The sequence below is a fragment of the Apteryx mantelli genome, chromosome 12 (genome assembly GCF_036417845.1).
Source record: "Apteryx mantelli isolate bAptMan1 chromosome 12, bAptMan1.hap1, whole genome shotgun sequence".
In the NCBI taxonomy this organism is placed as follows: Eukaryota; Metazoa; Chordata; class Aves; order Apterygiformes; family Apterygidae; genus Apteryx; species Apteryx mantelli.
Genome location: NC_089989.1, coordinates 12,040,022 through 12,056,243, shown reverse-complemented (window position 1 = coordinate 12,056,243; position 16,222 = coordinate 12,040,022). Strand labels below are relative to the sequence as shown.

General features: G+C 45.0%; 1 protein-coding gene across 1 annotated transcript in view; it reads right to left on the bottom strand.

Annotated features, from left to right (window-relative positions):
- The window catches only part of DNAH1 (dynein axonemal heavy chain 1), an 84,258-nt gene that overhangs the window by 42,916 nt on the left and 25,120 nt on the right, over window positions 1–16,222 (bottom strand). The window contains 17 exon segments of the mRNA XM_067303206.1: window positions 65–156; window positions 271–457; window positions 562–648; window positions 1,136–1,285; window positions 1,603–1,716; window positions 2,786–2,891; window positions 3,945–4,133; window positions 5,486–5,599; window positions 6,121–6,284; window positions 6,814–6,954; window positions 7,853–8,032; window positions 9,342–9,447; window positions 10,042–10,163; window positions 10,917–11,081; window positions 12,748–12,960; window positions 13,890–14,143; window positions 15,797–15,995. Coding sequence (XP_067159307.1) covers window positions 65–156; window positions 271–457; window positions 562–648; window positions 1,136–1,285; window positions 1,603–1,716; window positions 2,786–2,891; window positions 3,945–4,133; window positions 5,486–5,599; window positions 6,121–6,284; window positions 6,814–6,954; window positions 7,853–8,032; window positions 9,342–9,447; window positions 10,042–10,163; window positions 10,917–11,081; window positions 12,748–12,960; window positions 13,890–14,143; window positions 15,797–15,995 — 2,583 coding nt within the window.

The window sequence follows — 16,222 nt, the reverse complement described above, 5'->3', positions numbered from 1 at the left end:
TTAACCCTCTGCATTACTAAACAGGCAATGGTTTGCTGGGGCCAGCCCAGTGTCTTAACCATACCTTTGTCTTCCCGGAGCCCGTTGGCCCCACTAACATGAGGCCATGACGAACCACAGTGGTTTCATACAGCTGGACGCATTTAGTCACAAAACCTGTAGAGGGAAATGATGACAAGTGGGTCTAGGAGCCTCTGTCCCTTTCCTAGGACAGAGTGCTGGACTGAAAGCCCAGGCACAGAGAGCCTTGCACAGAGCCTTTCCTCTCACCATCAACATCCTTCATATTCTGTTTGATGCAGGATTTGCGAATGGCTTCTTCCAGGATGCCATAATCAACAGGCTCTTCTCTGATTTGGGGAAATAAATCTGAGACGATACCATTGAAGAGCTTAAGGTCATCCTGCAGGAATTTAGGTACATTTGCATCCCTGATAGCCCGCAGGCAGATCAGCTCCTGCAAGAGTTAGGAACTCATAACTGCAAAGATCCTGCCTCTCTTATGGGGCTACAGACAAGGCTACATAAGTTTATGGTGGTGTGAAGTATAAGTGCATTCACCTCATTCATGGTAGGATTCTCCCTTTTGAGGTTGCCAGCTGCTGAGATGACAGTCTTCACAGCTCTCATCCCAAAGTCATAGTGGTCCTGGAACAGGCATAGAGGAAAATTTCATTAGACGCAGGAGTATCTAAAGAGAAAGAACCTGTGCATTTGATTAGCAGGTAGAAAAAGAAAAGGATTGTCTTCAGAACAACCATTCCTTCATCACAGTCTGTTTACAGGATCCTTCAAACAACTAGTCCTCAGCTGTAGAGAGAGCAGGTGAGGGGAAAAAAAAAAAAATACCTGGATGATGAAAAATCCTAGATGGAGGGAGAAGAAGGCAGGACTGCTTGGCTCAGTTGTCCAACTACTGTAATTCTATCTAGGACTCCTAGGTGAATGCAAGTCCAGGCACAGGATGGCAAATCAGAATTAAGCAGGAGGGAGGTGGATGAAGAATGGCTACTGACCTTTTTGCAACAGGCCATCACAATACCAAGGCATCAAGAGAACTATTTAGGTGCTCTGTGCCTGGGCTGAGGAAACCTCTCATTTAAAAAAAAAATTTCATGGATTTCAAGGCACCTACCTGGGTGCTGAGCTGCTCTGAAGATAGTTTGAATGTTGTGGTGATCTTCTTTGCAAGGACCTTGGCTTCGTTAAACCCAAAGGAGTACAGTGAGATCTCAGCAATCATGGAATAGTCTGGCACCATCATAGCCACGGGACGGAAGAGAGCCTGAAACGTACGATCCCAACACAAAAGGAGGACACTTGCTTCTCATGTTTTTCCAGAAAGCTGAAAAGGTTGAGGGTCTATCCCAGATTGTGTGGTGGACACAGCATGAATGTGCCTGACACTTGCCAGGATAGTATCCCTGCAGACTGAAATCTGAGCAACAGCATTGGCCTATGGATGTGATTCAAACCTCAAAATGATCCTAGAAACCTTCTAAGAGCATCATCTCCTAATCCTTGTCACGGACATACTGGTGGTCTAGGTAGCATCCAGCACCTGTATCACTCCCTTTTGCCTGTGCAGTTTGCCCTCCTTACCTTTAGGTTATCAGGTAATTCAGTGCGCCCAGCATATCCTGGGTTCATTGTGATGAAGACTGCACAGGACGGGATCAGTGGTATCTCTGTGCCTTCAAACATGAAGCGATTCACCTAGAAAATGAAAGATATGATCATCTCCAAAGGACAAAGCCAGACATGGGAATTAAAAAGTGGTAGCATGATCTTCCACAAGAAGGACAATGGATTTCAGCAGTAAAATTAGCAAGTGTGGACACAGCTGCCCACTACTGTAGTGATGCAATTTGGTTCTACTGCAGGAATTCAGAATTAGCAGCAGTATTTTTCCCTCTTTAAGAAACTGGGCTCAGAAGATTTACTGATAGGATACAAAATTGTTTGGCTCTCAGACAGACTTCTATCCCTTTAGCTGTAAACAGACAGACATCTTTCCATTTATTCTGCAGAAGAGTTGGGGCCTGATTTAATTTGTGGCAGACAAGGCAAAAGACAAACCTAAATCCTTTTTAAAGCTGCGTAGGTGGTAATTTCAGATGGGGGATAAAGCAATGCAGAGGAATTCACGGACAGCAGATTTCTAACTCCAAGCCATAGCCAAGGAGCTTCACGTCTTAAACTCTTTGAGTCTCCAGAGGAGCAGAGCAGAGGCTGACTGCTGGCTGACAGCTGAGTCTCCAAGCAAAGCCAACAAGTCACCTTACACTGCAACTCTGTGTGTGCGTGAACATGCATTTTTGTGCACGTGTTGGGTTTTGTGAACACACGGAAGCTTGGATAACATATTTAGGCAAACCTGGTGCTGAGCAAGTGCAGAACACTGGATACCTTGTATCACAGCTCCAGATCATACCAGCTCAGTGGATCTGCATCACTGAGTTCTCCCACAGCAAAGGCTGCAGAGCACAAGGTCTGCTGGCACTGCAGCTTGAGCTGGGACTTACCTTAGCTTTTGAGAGTGTGGGCAATCGTGGCAGCACGGACTAAGGTGAGGTTTGAAAAACCACCCAGGATGCTGAGCATATAACAGCCTGATGTGAAGGTGCCACAGCTAGGGCATTACCCATGCCCATCCAAGCTCAAGTATGTCCGTCTGAGCTGCACCTGAGCCTGTGATCCTCAGTGAAGATGCATGCAAAGACAAGGAGTTGTCCAGCTCAACTGGAGATTTTTCTCTGCCTTTGCATCCACACGTGCTACTCACCCTCTGCTGCTGTGCCTTCTGAATAGTTGTGATCTGCTGGGCCACCACAGACAGCACCTCAATATCAATGCGGTTGAACTCATCAAAGCAAGCCCATGCCCCAGAGCTGGGCAAGGAAGGAAAAATGAGGGGAGTCAGGAACATCAAACTGGAGCAAACTCAAAGTCACAAGTTCAGCTGGATCTAGATATTACATATCCACATCCTGGGGTGGCAGCACAGAGACAAGAAGTGAACCTAAAAGGCCCCTAACATCCCATGCCAGGTAAGGATACAGCCACCATATACTGGCATGGTGCAAGGGGTTGTAGCCCCTCTCCCTGACTACGCATTCCAGGTCACGTGACGAGCAAAAAGATGCATGCCACAACCACAGCTACATCTGACCCTAGAGCCTGACACAAATTCTGCATATTACAGATTAAGACTTGAAAGAAGTGTCATGCTGCATTCCTATTTTGTACCTGGACTGTAAGTGCAGTAGATGTAATTTAGACATCTCTCAAGTCCATTTTTCTAAAGCTTGGAAGACAAGCATATATATGAGGAAGGTGATCTTCCCACAAGGTATGGTTTAAGAATGAAGTGAAATTACTTATAAAGAAAACACTTGAGAAAACAGTATCAGCATTTGCTGGAGTAACTAATTCAGATTCACCAGCATGCAATGGACTAATTGGACCAGCTCTGTTTGATATGTAGAGAAGAGGGAAGCTTCTCTGAGAGGATTCCTCAGGGCTTAAAGCAGTCTCTCTTGGCTACTCAATTTTGGATACACTCAGCTTTCTCTCTCTTTCACTCTCTTTCTTAAGATTAAGCAGCTTCTGGACTAAATCTCAGTCCAGTGTGTGAGATATTAAAGCAAAGGCCAGAGCTGAAAACATTTGCAGACATGTCTAATAGTGGATGGGTGCAAAGCATTTTAATTGTGCTTTAAAGGAACAGGACCTCTTTTTTTATTTTACTGGCTCAACAATGCCCTGTCCTTCCCTCTGGACAGGCATTTTGTAGCTTTGCTCATTCTGGAACACAGTAATCACCTTTATATGGCCTTGCTTGTTCTTCTGGGCTGCTATGAAAAATACCCACCAAACCCCAGTGGCAAGCATGCCTGTATTCTACCTACTCTTTGATAATGACATTCAGCATTTCATTGTACCTGGCTAGTCCCTTGAAGAACTTTCCCATTGCCATAAAATCAAGCTGGTCGGAGCAGTTGAACACCACAGTTTGGATGGCCATTGCTTTCCCCAGGTCTTTTGTTGTTTCTGTTTTGCCTGTTCCTGCTGGTCCTGCAGGTGCTCCTCCAAATTTCAGGTGCAGAGCTCCTGTAAGCGTCAGGTAACACCTAAAACAAAGAAGAGACGAGATAACAAGAAAAATTTCTGCTACTGCTTTCAGTAAAAGAGCCATGATCTATCCAGCTGGAGACAACATGACAGGTAGGAATCCATCCTGTATTACTCCAGAGAACTGCATTCCTACGCAGGACTCTGCAAAAGAGTTAGCTCTGTGGTCTTCATTAGTATTCATGGGGGCCTGCATGGATAAATTCTTCTGCCACTGGCTGCAAATTCACTCTCCAGAAGAAGGACTGTTAAAAGGGCATAACTATTATGGCTGCTGCATATTTCAGAGTATTAGATGTTCATATATACCGGTTTGTACAAGTGTTCCTTAGCTATCAGGTGGGCATTTTATACAAGTCAGAACGTTACATTAAGAATCAGGAAAGTGAAAGCAATCGGTCAGAGCACTGATCACTAGGAATCACAGAATGGTTGAGGCTGGAAGGGACCTCTGGAGATCATCTAGTCCAACTCCCCTGCTCAAGCAGGGTCACCTAGAGCACGTTGCACGGGATTGCGTCCAGGCGGCTTTTGAATATCTCCAGAGAAGGAGACTCCACAACCTCTCTGGGCAACCTGTGCCGGTGCTCTGTCACCCTCACAGTGAAGAAGTTTTTCCTCATGTTCAGATGGAACTTCCTGTGTTTCAGTTTGTGCCTGTTGCCTTGCGTCCTGTCGCTGTGCACCACTGAAAAAAGTCTGGCTCCATCATCTTGACGCCCTCCCTTAAGATACTTGTACACATTAATAAGATCTCCTCTCAGCCTTCTCTTCTCCAGGCTAAACAGGCCCAGCTCGCTCAGTCTTTCCTCATAAGAGAGATGCTCCAGTCCCCTAATCATCTTTGTAGCCCTTCGCTGGACTTGATCCAGTAGTGCCACATCCCTCTTGTACTGGGGAGCCCAGAACTGGATGCAGCACTCCAGATGTGGTCTCACCAGGGCTGAGGAGAGGGGGAGAATCACCTCCCTCGACCTGCTGGCAACACTCTTCCTGATGCACCCCAGGATACCATTGGCCTTCTTGGCCACAAGGGCACATTGCTGCCTCATGCTTAACTTGGTGTCCACCAGCACTCCCAGGTCCTTCTCCACAGAGCTGCTTTCCAGCAGGTCAACCCCCAACCTGTCCTGGTGCATGGGGTTATTCCTCCCCAGAATGTTGTAGAACCTATGCCAGAGCTTTTCTTTGCCCTCATTTCAGGCAATCCTTTACTGTACAGTTTCTATTTAAACACTTTAAGGAGAAAGACTGGCATGGTCACACCCTTGGTTTAATCCCTAACAAGAGGCTTGTTCATCCAGAAAAAAAAATGCTATAGTGTTTATTATTCAGAAAACAATCTCCTTACCTGTCAGTGAGGGGTGTGATAACCAGACGGCCACTGTTCCCCAGATACTCATAGCCATAGATAAATTCGGCACTGACAGCTCTGATGTGCAGGTCCCCCCTTGTCCAGTAGTATCTAATGATAAGTGAACATGACATCAGAAAGATAAACACTGGCTAGTGGACAATACAGTAGCTCATAATACTGCAGCCTGTTGATGATAACTCACAGATTTGGAGACCTACATGTCATAGGATTTGACACTTTTAGAGAGGGAAGGATAATGTAACGCAACGGGGTGGTCAGGAGCTCTCACAGGACCTGAAATTTGGTGTTATACCAAGTATTCTAAGCTTTCTTGGGCAGGAGCATGCTCTTTCATGTTGAGGAATTTAAAATACCATGGCAGGACTTAATCTGTATTTCACATGCCAAAGCAGATGCCATCAAGACAGGGTCTGTCTCAGATGCCTCAGAACTGGCATCCTTGGGAGATTCTAACCATGCTCCTCACCAGGGTGTTAGCGGAGACTCAGGAATACTATGTACAGACTAGGCAAATGCTTGTTTCCACGTGTCACAGACACAACTGACGGATAAGGAGAATGGAGACTGGCCAGTGAGGCCAGCTGAGGTTCAACAGCTGTTCTCTCTACCTGAGCTGGGAGATCCACTCGAAATCATTCACTCCTGTCACATTCTCCTCAATCAGCTTTGCTACAACATCCTTGGCGTGGACTTCAATCACAATGAGAGCTGATAACACTGCTCGCTGCATCTTAGACAGTTTTCCACGGACCAGGGCAACCAGACCACCCAGCTGAGTGAGGAAAAGAACATACTCTGGAGCAAGCCATATCTCAAAAACCTAGGCTGCATTAATGCAATGCAATCCACCTTAAGGTATGTATGCTAAGTCCAGAACGTAGGCTGTGTCCAGGTAACTCTGGAGAAGTTATCTTTCATTTTCTTCCTGACTTCAGATAATAATATAATGTACAGGGCTGATAATATAAGGGTTATGATGACAAATACACTAATGATTAAGATGATAAAGACTTATTACTTGTTTTTGAGCTGTGCAATGCAGGATTGTATCTCCAGGAGAACAATGCCACATTCTGGCATGCTTGGACTTGACTAGGTTTTTGGGAGCAAATTTCAGGTAACATATCTGTGGAGGTTTGGGTTAAGAAGACAAGGGCACAAGCTCTGGAAGCCCTGATGGCATACTCATTACTGTTTATCTTACAGCATTGTCCTGCCTGTGTTTTTAAGTGATCTCAGGTCTGATGACTGACAGCAAGTCTCAGTGTGGCAAAATCTTACCCTTACATTCACTTTCTTACCTGAGTACTCAGCTGTGGGAAAAGCCTGCTGGCCAAATCTCCAGCTTCCAGAGCTTCAGACACCTCCTTTGTCCAGAAAATCTGACAGCCAGCAATGGTCACCTGGCCAGGCCACTGCAAAACCCATGTAGTACGTGGTGTCTTTTAAAAAAAAAAAAAAAAGTGATAAGACAATTTATTTTATTTCTAAATCTCCCTGTTCTGAGATCCATCATTAACACATATTTAATTTGTTGCAGAAAGAACTGTTTTCTTGTTTGAGAAGACTTCCATTTTCTCTCCAGTTGCCACAAAGAAATCTCCTCCAGACACAGGCTCTCTGGACGCCGCATACAGCAGCTACCTTTCTTCTGCTATGCCATCTGCAGGTTAGTAACCAGCTACAAATGGCCACCAGCAGATAAAGACTGGGAATGTGTGGGAGCCGAAAGAATGCTTCCTCTCCTCTGGCTTGTCCTCGCTTTCCTAGTTTAAAATTTTGGACTGAACAGAAAACAGTAATAGGAATACCTGAGGCCTTTTCCTTCTTCAGCCCTTCTGTCTCCCTAGCCCCCAAGAAATCAAAATTTAGATTTTCTACCAGTATATATTTCACACAGAGAGCAGAGCTGAGATGCATCCCCTGTGTACATTGACTGAAACCAATGGTTCATGGGGCCTTGGTTGCCTTTACCAGCTCCTAGCACAGTATATGAGATACGAGGGCTGAAGGAAAAGACAGAAGGGGGCAGATCTCTATAAAGAGGAAGCTGCCTGGAGAGAGGAATAGAAATGGATTCATACAGGATTGTTCTATGTTGTTGGGAAATATTCTGTGGTTGTCAAGCGAGTGTACAGAGTTTGAATTCTTTGGCCCTTCTGGACCATTATCTGCTTGCTGAACTGGGCATTCTGGACTTGACCCACGTAGAAGAGGATTAAAGGTTGTATTTTAAAACTGGTAGAGTATGACCAATTCATCTGTCCCATCACTGACCTCTACGGCTAGCCTGGAGCCAAGGCATCTGAGCCATCAGTCAGTCTGGGATAAAACTCTTACCTCTGGATAAACACCAACTGATCTTTCTATGTTGTCTCGTACACTGGCCTTCATGGATCTCTCAATTTCCAGCAGCCAGTCCTCCACATTGTCAGTGGGATAGATGGGAACAAACAGCCTCACCTCTTCTCCTTCAGCAGAGTACATGTGTGTGATCTGTAGGTCCTCCTGGAACAGTAGCTAATAGAGGAAGCACAGCAGGAGACATGAATGGAGAGTTTCCTTTCTAGCCCTGCCTTCCTGCTGCTGAGGAATAGCCCAGATATAGTGGCGTATGCTTATTATAAATCTGGCACCAAACTTGGTTGTGGATAATGATAATAAAGTGTACCACAAACATGCAAAATTAACTCTCCAGCAAATGGAGAATGATTATATGAAAAGAAGAGTTTCACTTCCCTGGTTTAACTCAAGTGAAGTCAATCAAATTGTAGGTTGGATGAACATTTCTCATTGCATGTCTAGGATCCAAACCCTTGATTCCTATTCAGTGTCAGATCATTTCCCTTGAGGTCAAAGTGCCCTGTTTTAAGAGTAAAATTGTAACAGCTTCTCCAATGCCCCAGCAAATCACTGAAAGACTCCTTATTTATTCCAATGGCCTTGCAACAGGTTTCCAATTCAATTTCCTTCCTATTTTCCCAAGCTAATGACTAGGAGATTGGATTCAGTGCCTGAGTATTGTGGTGGTTTGAGCTGTGACTAGTCATGGAGTCTGAAGTCTTTTAGGAACAATAAGGAGGAAAAATAGCAGGGTTAACCCCAGCTCCTAAGTAGGGATGAAGGCAGAAACCTAATTTAGTTCAGGCTTGCTCATTCCTACTCTCTCCCGCGGCTGTCAGCAAGTGTGGGATTCCACACAGACTAGGTGTCTGGAAGTAAACAGCTAAATCTGAGCTATTTCTCCTGGCCTCCATGGGTAACCAGTGGAAGGCACAGGCATTTCCAGAGGGAGCATCCTCTCATCCTAAGATGGGCAATTAAGAGAATTCCAGTAAGTTGCCCTTTGAAGATGCCTATTTTTCTCCATTGTCCACAAGGCAATTGAAGGTGTTCAGTTCATAGGCAGATGTCTGACTTTAGACATTTCAAAGTGGTGTTGCATAAATCCCACTGCAGGGCAGCCAGTTACTGTGGAGCACTGCTACCCTTCCACAGAGTATGCTGAAGATATGTTGTATTGCTTTGCAGACTGGGAGTCTTAACTATTCACCTCCTTTCTTAATGCTGTTTAGAAAAGGGCAAAATTAGCTCAACTCTTTTATTTCACGTGGAAAGGAAGAAGCTATCTGAAAGAACCAAGTTGTTGTCTTCTTCTGGCTGTTGAGCCTGCATCTTGCAATGCCTACATATAGTTATAGGTTTCCAGAAGATGCATTTCTGCACAGTAGAATGTGAACACTCCTCCAGATCTGGGAACACCTCCAAGTTCCCATGCCAGCAGCTTTCCAAAGGTGGGCCAAGTCACTAAGGTGCTTGTTTTACCTACCTGTGCAATATTCTCAAAGCATTTGTGGAGGTGAGGCTGTACAGCAGTAGGGTCTTTTGTCTGAGACAGTATTTCCAGCAGCTCATCATCTGAAAGGAAGTAGAATCTGGAAACAAAGAGCGAAGGGTGAGGGGAGGCTCTCTTCACCGTAGCACCAGGGACTGAGTCCTGGCAAGATGAGTAATAAATCTATTGTTAGAGACACTATTTTTGACTGTTCACTGGCGTCTTTGTGCAGGAGAGTAGCGGTCATGGTCCAGTTACCATTAAGCTATCCACACCTTTGCAGAGACAGAGGAAGACTTTTCCTTCATCTGCAGAAGTCAGTTATTCCCACGCAAAGCGGGTTTAAATGAGTATCAAGAAATGGTGTGTATTCCTACAGGAATAAGGGACAGAGTTACTCTGAGGTTTCCATTTTACTCTTCCTCATCATTTCTAAACAAATCAGGACCAAAAGGCACAGATAGGCAATGATGCTACCGGACTGGCCATAACCTGGGACATTTGTGTTTGCCTGTTTTCTCCCCATCAGAGGGCAGCATTGAAAGGCACGGTCTTGCTGGTGTTTCAAGTCTTGTATACTAAGCTTAGATTTTTTTGCCGTGCTCTGTCTTGGCAGAGCTAACTGGAGTGAGCCTTGCCTTTGATACTTTCTGAACCAAGAAGTGTGATCCAACACACTGAAATCTGGGGTTACCTGGGGAAAGCACTTCTCTTGGTCTCTAGGTGTTCGCTCAGACCTTTCTGCACAAGTTCTAGTAGTTTGTTACATTTCTGCAGGTTCTCTAGTAGTCTAGGATCAGGACACAAAGAAATCACCTATAAACAGAGTAAGGGAAAGAGGAAGTATCGGTATTCTGAGCATGTGGGAGATAAGGCAGTGGAGATAATTGGGTTGCCCAGTGATGTTACTGATAGGATCTAAATGACTCATTCACAGGAGTACTTTCACAGGGATCTGGAGAGGTGCGAGTTTTGTGGGCAAGGAGGGGAAACAGCACTTAGGGATGTGACAAACACATTTTTGGGTTCCTCTAAATACCAAAATTTGCAATACAAGTTAAAAGTGTTGATGGAGTCCTGGGGAGTAAAGACGGGAAAACAGAAGAGTGTGGAGCAGTGGTACCAGGACATAGAAGCAGGCCAAGGGCAGCAGAAGATCCAAACCATGTCTCTAAGCAACTTTAGAAAGTCATTCTAAAGGAGGAATTGCAACGGATCTTACATATCAAGGTCATAGCATGTCTGATTATGTGAGTGGAAGTGAGAGGCAGGACCAAGGGACTCCACATGCTGAAGAGTGTCTCTGGGGTAGGTTTGTTCCACTCAGTGAGGAAGGACAGGTTGGTGCATGGCATTGCAGGGAATGACTCTGTGGGTTCGGACACTAGAATGCAAGGCCGTGTTCCAAGAGAAGAAACCTAGTACACCACCCTGGGCAAAGTCTCATGGTTTATATAGTGTGTCTGTGACCCATACCATTACAAAAACCAATGGCTCAAGGGCAGCCCTTTTGTGAGTACAGGTCCAAGGATCTGAGATATATGGACTGGCTTTCATCAAGGCACATACCTCAGGGTTTTCCTTAGCATTTTTCATGATGTTCCTCCAGGCCCTATCCATGGTCTGGTAGCGTGTGCTTTCCACTGGGAGTTGTCTGTTGATGTCTTCTGAGCTAAAGATGGGCTCCAAGTACAGCCAGGAGCGCTGGCAGTTCAGCCATTCCTCTAGGACATCCTAGTGGGAAAAAGAGCATGTCAGAGCACCACTGCATGAATCTACTAGTCAATTTGTGCACTAAAATGGGTTAAAAAAGGTGACGCTCCAGCCAGGAGCTGGAAGTTCCTTCCAAAACAGTTAACAATGAAATAATGTAAACATCCTCTTTGCTAGCTACTGTCAGTAGGCATCAGAATCAACACCCACTGGTTTAAGGGGTGCAATTTAGATCTATGTGTAAGCTAATACTAAAGCTCCTAGGAACTCTGTGGTGCTTGATCAAACTGCTGTGGTAATTCAGTGTTTCTGTATTTTATGGAAGATAGCCCTATGTGCTAGTAAGATCTTATTTTGTGAAAAGAGATTGGCGGGGGGGGGAATAAATGCCACAGACTCTGCAATTCTGCCCTATCCTCTCTCCTCCCTGATATAACTCAGCCACAGCCTTGCCTACAGAATAATCTGTGGAAAGATCTTTGAACGCTCTGAATCAAGAAAATGAATGAAGAGCTAAACATTTAAGTTAGACATCAGACAGGAACCCTGTTTGTCAGGCATTCAGATGAGCAAGAATTAGGCTGGAAGAACATCATCTTCTGTTTTCAGGCATGGAAGGTTTGACGGTGTGGAGAACCTGCCCAACACTGCAAAGCAGCTGAAACATTTGCCTCCCTTTCAGACTGCCAGAGCAAAAGCAGCCTTAGTCACGAATACTGTTCCCTGATCACAAACAGTCCCTAGACATCACAAGGGGTAGGGTTCTCTGGTAGTGCAGACAGCTGTATTTGCAATACTCCGTCAGCAAGCCACTTCCCAGAAGGGGAATAGTGGGCCTTCAGTGACAGGAATAAATGCAACCAAGAGAAGCAGGAAAGTCAGGGACAAAACACAAAACATCACAATCAAAACCACAGAGTAAATAACTGGATTCCCCATATCATCTGCTGCCTTAAGGCCTGGAGAAGCATTTCTGTATCCAAGGCCAGCAGTCTGACAGCCCATGGCCCCAGGCAAACCCAAATGATAAACACCAATAAACAGAATAGTGTAATTAAAAATAACAGATAACAATGCTGCCATGCATCAAACAGGCATTTACATAAAGTTCTCCAGTCAGGTACTTGTAGGGGAACTTTTCTCCTGCAGCAAAATGTTGTTCTGCTGGCTGAGTCCTGCTGGATGCTGTGCCTTCAGCCTCTGGTCTGATGTAGAAGTGATGGCACAGTCTGCCAGACCTGTTCTAAACAGCAGTCCTTCATATGCTTTCCTACACTGAGATGCAAATGCTTAGCATGGAATGGACTGAACCTGCAGTTTGACATGATTATTGCAGGGCCTGTAAGAATCTGTACGGTCCAGGTGGTGCAATGCTATTAGGGATGCCAGTACAACTACCCACAGCCATGGGAGAGTCCTGGCCCTAGTGAACTCAAGGAAGGTGTTGTCATTGGTAGCAAAAGGGCTGGAATTTCCTCACTGTTGTTTGCAGAATAAAACTCTGAGCTTGTCCCATTTACTAGAGTCAGAGTGCTTTGGCAGGCCCTTTTCCTCCCTGAAGACAGATGTCCTCTTGACAGAGTCCACCCAGTTCCCTAACTGCAACCAGACAGTGTTTGTGTTCAAGCATGGCAGCACAGACCAGATGCCTGCCTTTACCACAGGTGACTGGGTGGGAGACCAATACCTGTGTCATCTTCAGCTTGTTTTCCCATGTGTTCATCCTGTCCTCAAAAGGTTTCTTGTATGGTGAGAAGGACATGCTCTGAGTCATGACAATGTGATCGTCTAGTAGTTGAGAAGCTTCATCAGGGCTCTTCAGAATAAAGGTATCTGTGTCTTTATAAGGCATCACCATAAAAAAAATGGAGCTCCATTCAGTCTCCATCTTGTCCAGTGCCTGGAACAGAGGGACAGCAATTTAATTTTCAGATACAAACTGCAATGTTTATCTCAGCTTCCACATCTCTCTTACTGCCTCTCCTATACAAGTGACAGATTTTTATTCTTGGATTTTACTGGAAACTGCAGCCATGTACTTAATGCATGACACATTCAGCAACAGCACGTTTCCTCTGCATTGCCCAGGGACTCAAATACCTCAGCACTGCCCTGAAAGGAGCACCTTGAGGGCAAAAAAGGGCAGTTTCATCTCCAGGCCCATTTATGCTACTGGAAGCACAGAGGCTGCCAGCAGAGTGCCTATTAATGATTATGGTAATAACAGCTTTGTGAAGGAGGCAGCTATCCACTGGGAACTCGCCTGAGAATTCAGAGAACAAAAGCTGTCAGATGGTAATGACTTTCAATCAAGACCACCTTAGGTCACATCAGAACTGGTGACCTGAAGCTGAAAGACTATCTAACCTATGAATCTCTGGAGCCAGAGAGTCCTCCCTGCATCCCTGCATGCATTTACTGTGTTAAAGGATTTGCCACCTCCATTTCCAGTCACAGCTAATCTCCCTGAAATAAGTTTTGAATGGGAGAATGCAGACCATCCAATTAGTTTAATTTAACAGTTACTAATCCCAAACTGGGGTGTAGGAACCAACCAGTGGGTCAGCATAATGACCATTCAGGGCTGTTATGCTACAACTGTACATTTTGTGTGAGGAGAAATAACTTCTTATAATGTGTGAATGTAATTGTGTGGTCATTGCTCCCGCCTCCGAGGGCAGCAATCTTCTCACTTGTGCTGCAGAATGTGCATAATGCTCTTGGAGAACGTAAACATCAACCAAAGCAGGTACTGCCTGCTCAACAGAAGTCCAACAGAAACACCTTTGAGAAACAAAGAAAGACAATGGTAAGTCCCTCATTCCTCACACTCTCAATGGCGTACTCCTTGCTGGCTATCTCAGCTACTCTGGCAATGCTCTCAATGTGGTCCAGCAGTTTCATGTCCAAGCAGTGAGAAAATGTCAGACCAGCCTGTGGCTTGATATTGATGTTAATATCTTTTGAGAGCATCTCCCAGTGCCGGTTCCTCATGCCAGGATTGTGCAGCCCTTGAATTAGGGGAATGTATGGTTTGAATTCTTCAATCTTGCCCCGGAGCTCCACTGCCACATCCCGGCAGGCTTTCAGGGAAAAAAACGGAAGAACATCAGCAACAACAGCAAGTGAGGAAGTTGCCTTAAGGAACTTCCTAAAAGAAGTCATCTGAACCCTGATGTGCCTGTAGACACAGGGTACAGAGGTAACTAGCAGGAGAGAGAGCACTGGGAAATGCAAGCTTGAAGGAATGCGGACACAAAGGTTCTCTCTACACTTCTACTAAACCAGGATTGAGGCCCACTCCCAGAAGCAGACCTGCCTCTCAGCCACAAATCTGTTACAAGCAAGTCTGTGCTAAGAGGAAGTGTGCTTTAGCCTAGAGCTCACTGGAAGATGAGAAACAAAACACGTTTAATGCCTTAATATGGGCCTAAGCACAGTCAAACCCCATCTGTCAGCAGATGTTTTAGAAGATCTGGTGACCATTCCTAGGAGATCTTCACTTCCTTAACAAGATGGGGGCTGTGAGATATCTCACACCTCAGCTCAGTCCATCCTAAATACAAGATGGACACTATACATGGGAGCTAGAGGTAGGCTAGGATCATAGCTTGCTACGGAAATGGAAAGCATGCGACCTTGCCTATGACCACACGAAAGCCAGGGTTACTCCTGCCTCATAGGAAGGGCAAAGTCATAAGGAAAGGGCTCAGTGTATGCCAAATTTGCACTCCAGGATGTCATGGAAGCCCACATCTCTGCACCATTCATATCGTGCTCTTTTTTAGCTTGTGCTATTGAGAGTAAAGCAATGGGCAGGCAACAAATATGGGACTTGCTTCCTTTCTGAACTCTGGCTATAGCATGTGCTTCTTGATAGCACCCTGAGTAGCCACACTGCACATTCTCAGTGGAGCTGCTACCACTTCACACTTTCTGCAGGGTGGCATGCAAGGACAGACAGCCTCAAGACCAATGCATATATTGTATCAGGTGCTGCAGGATATTGCAATGAATATAAGCAGGTATTCTTAGTATTTCTATTTACCATAATGATTCATACTTACTCACGCATCCACTCATCACCTCCTCCATTGGGGCTGATTCATGGCATTGTTTAAGAGAGAGTTCAAGTTAAAAAGGATGAATCAAGAATCTCCCACTGCAAAACATATTTCAATCTAAACCATCTGGCAGGAGATTTTAGAATTAGCTCTCAAGAATGACCAACGCATCTTTGAGAATCATGGAATAGGAAGTTAAGCTATGACTGAAGTCTCACTTCCAGTTTTAGGAGCCATGATTAAAAGGCCTTCACATGAATTGGAAGGGCTGGATGCGATCATCTAAACTTGATACTCACTCGGGTAGACAGGAAACCAATTATTGCATTCCACATATCATTTCTAGACTTTGGAATTTCATTTTCTTCATAACAAAAAAAGATCCTTTCTGGCTTTTCATTAAATTCAGTGGCCAATGGTGAGGAGAAAAATGGCCAAGAGAACAGCCCATGGAAGATCTGTATTCAAGTTCGTTTGCTGCCTAACTTGAGCAGGCACTTCAACCCACATTTTCAGTGGAAAACAACTTTGCTAGCATTTTCTCAGCTGTCTCTAATACACACAGCTCACCAGTATGACAGTCTGACAATCCTTGATCTGAGCTTTCTGTGACATTTCTCACATCAGTATGCTGGTGTGCACCAGCTTCCTTTCCCCAGACAGCATAGCTACCTGGTGAATCCTTGAACTGCCTCACACATCTGTGCATCGTCTTAAAAGATTCATTGACATTCTTTTCTAGCTGCTCAGCATCAATTTCAGTGAGAGGATAGTTCATCCAGCTGTCATACCAGCGCATCCAGTCCGACACTGTAGTCCAGAGATCATAGTATGGCTGGAAGTCCTTAACCATCCTGGATAACCTACCGTACTTTGGGAAGACAGAAAAAGCAAGCATGAACAACAAATGTATACTCCTCTGGACAACAGTTTTCATGTCAAAAAGCCAAAAAAAAGGAAACAATTGTTTTGTGAATCTCAAGCAAGCAATGAGAAAACGCATGTACTTTCAAGAGCATGTATCAGTTTCTCTTCGCATGCAGGCCTAGGACCACAGTGTAGATTCCAAGGGAGAGTGACTAGCAGAGCTGGGTGTTA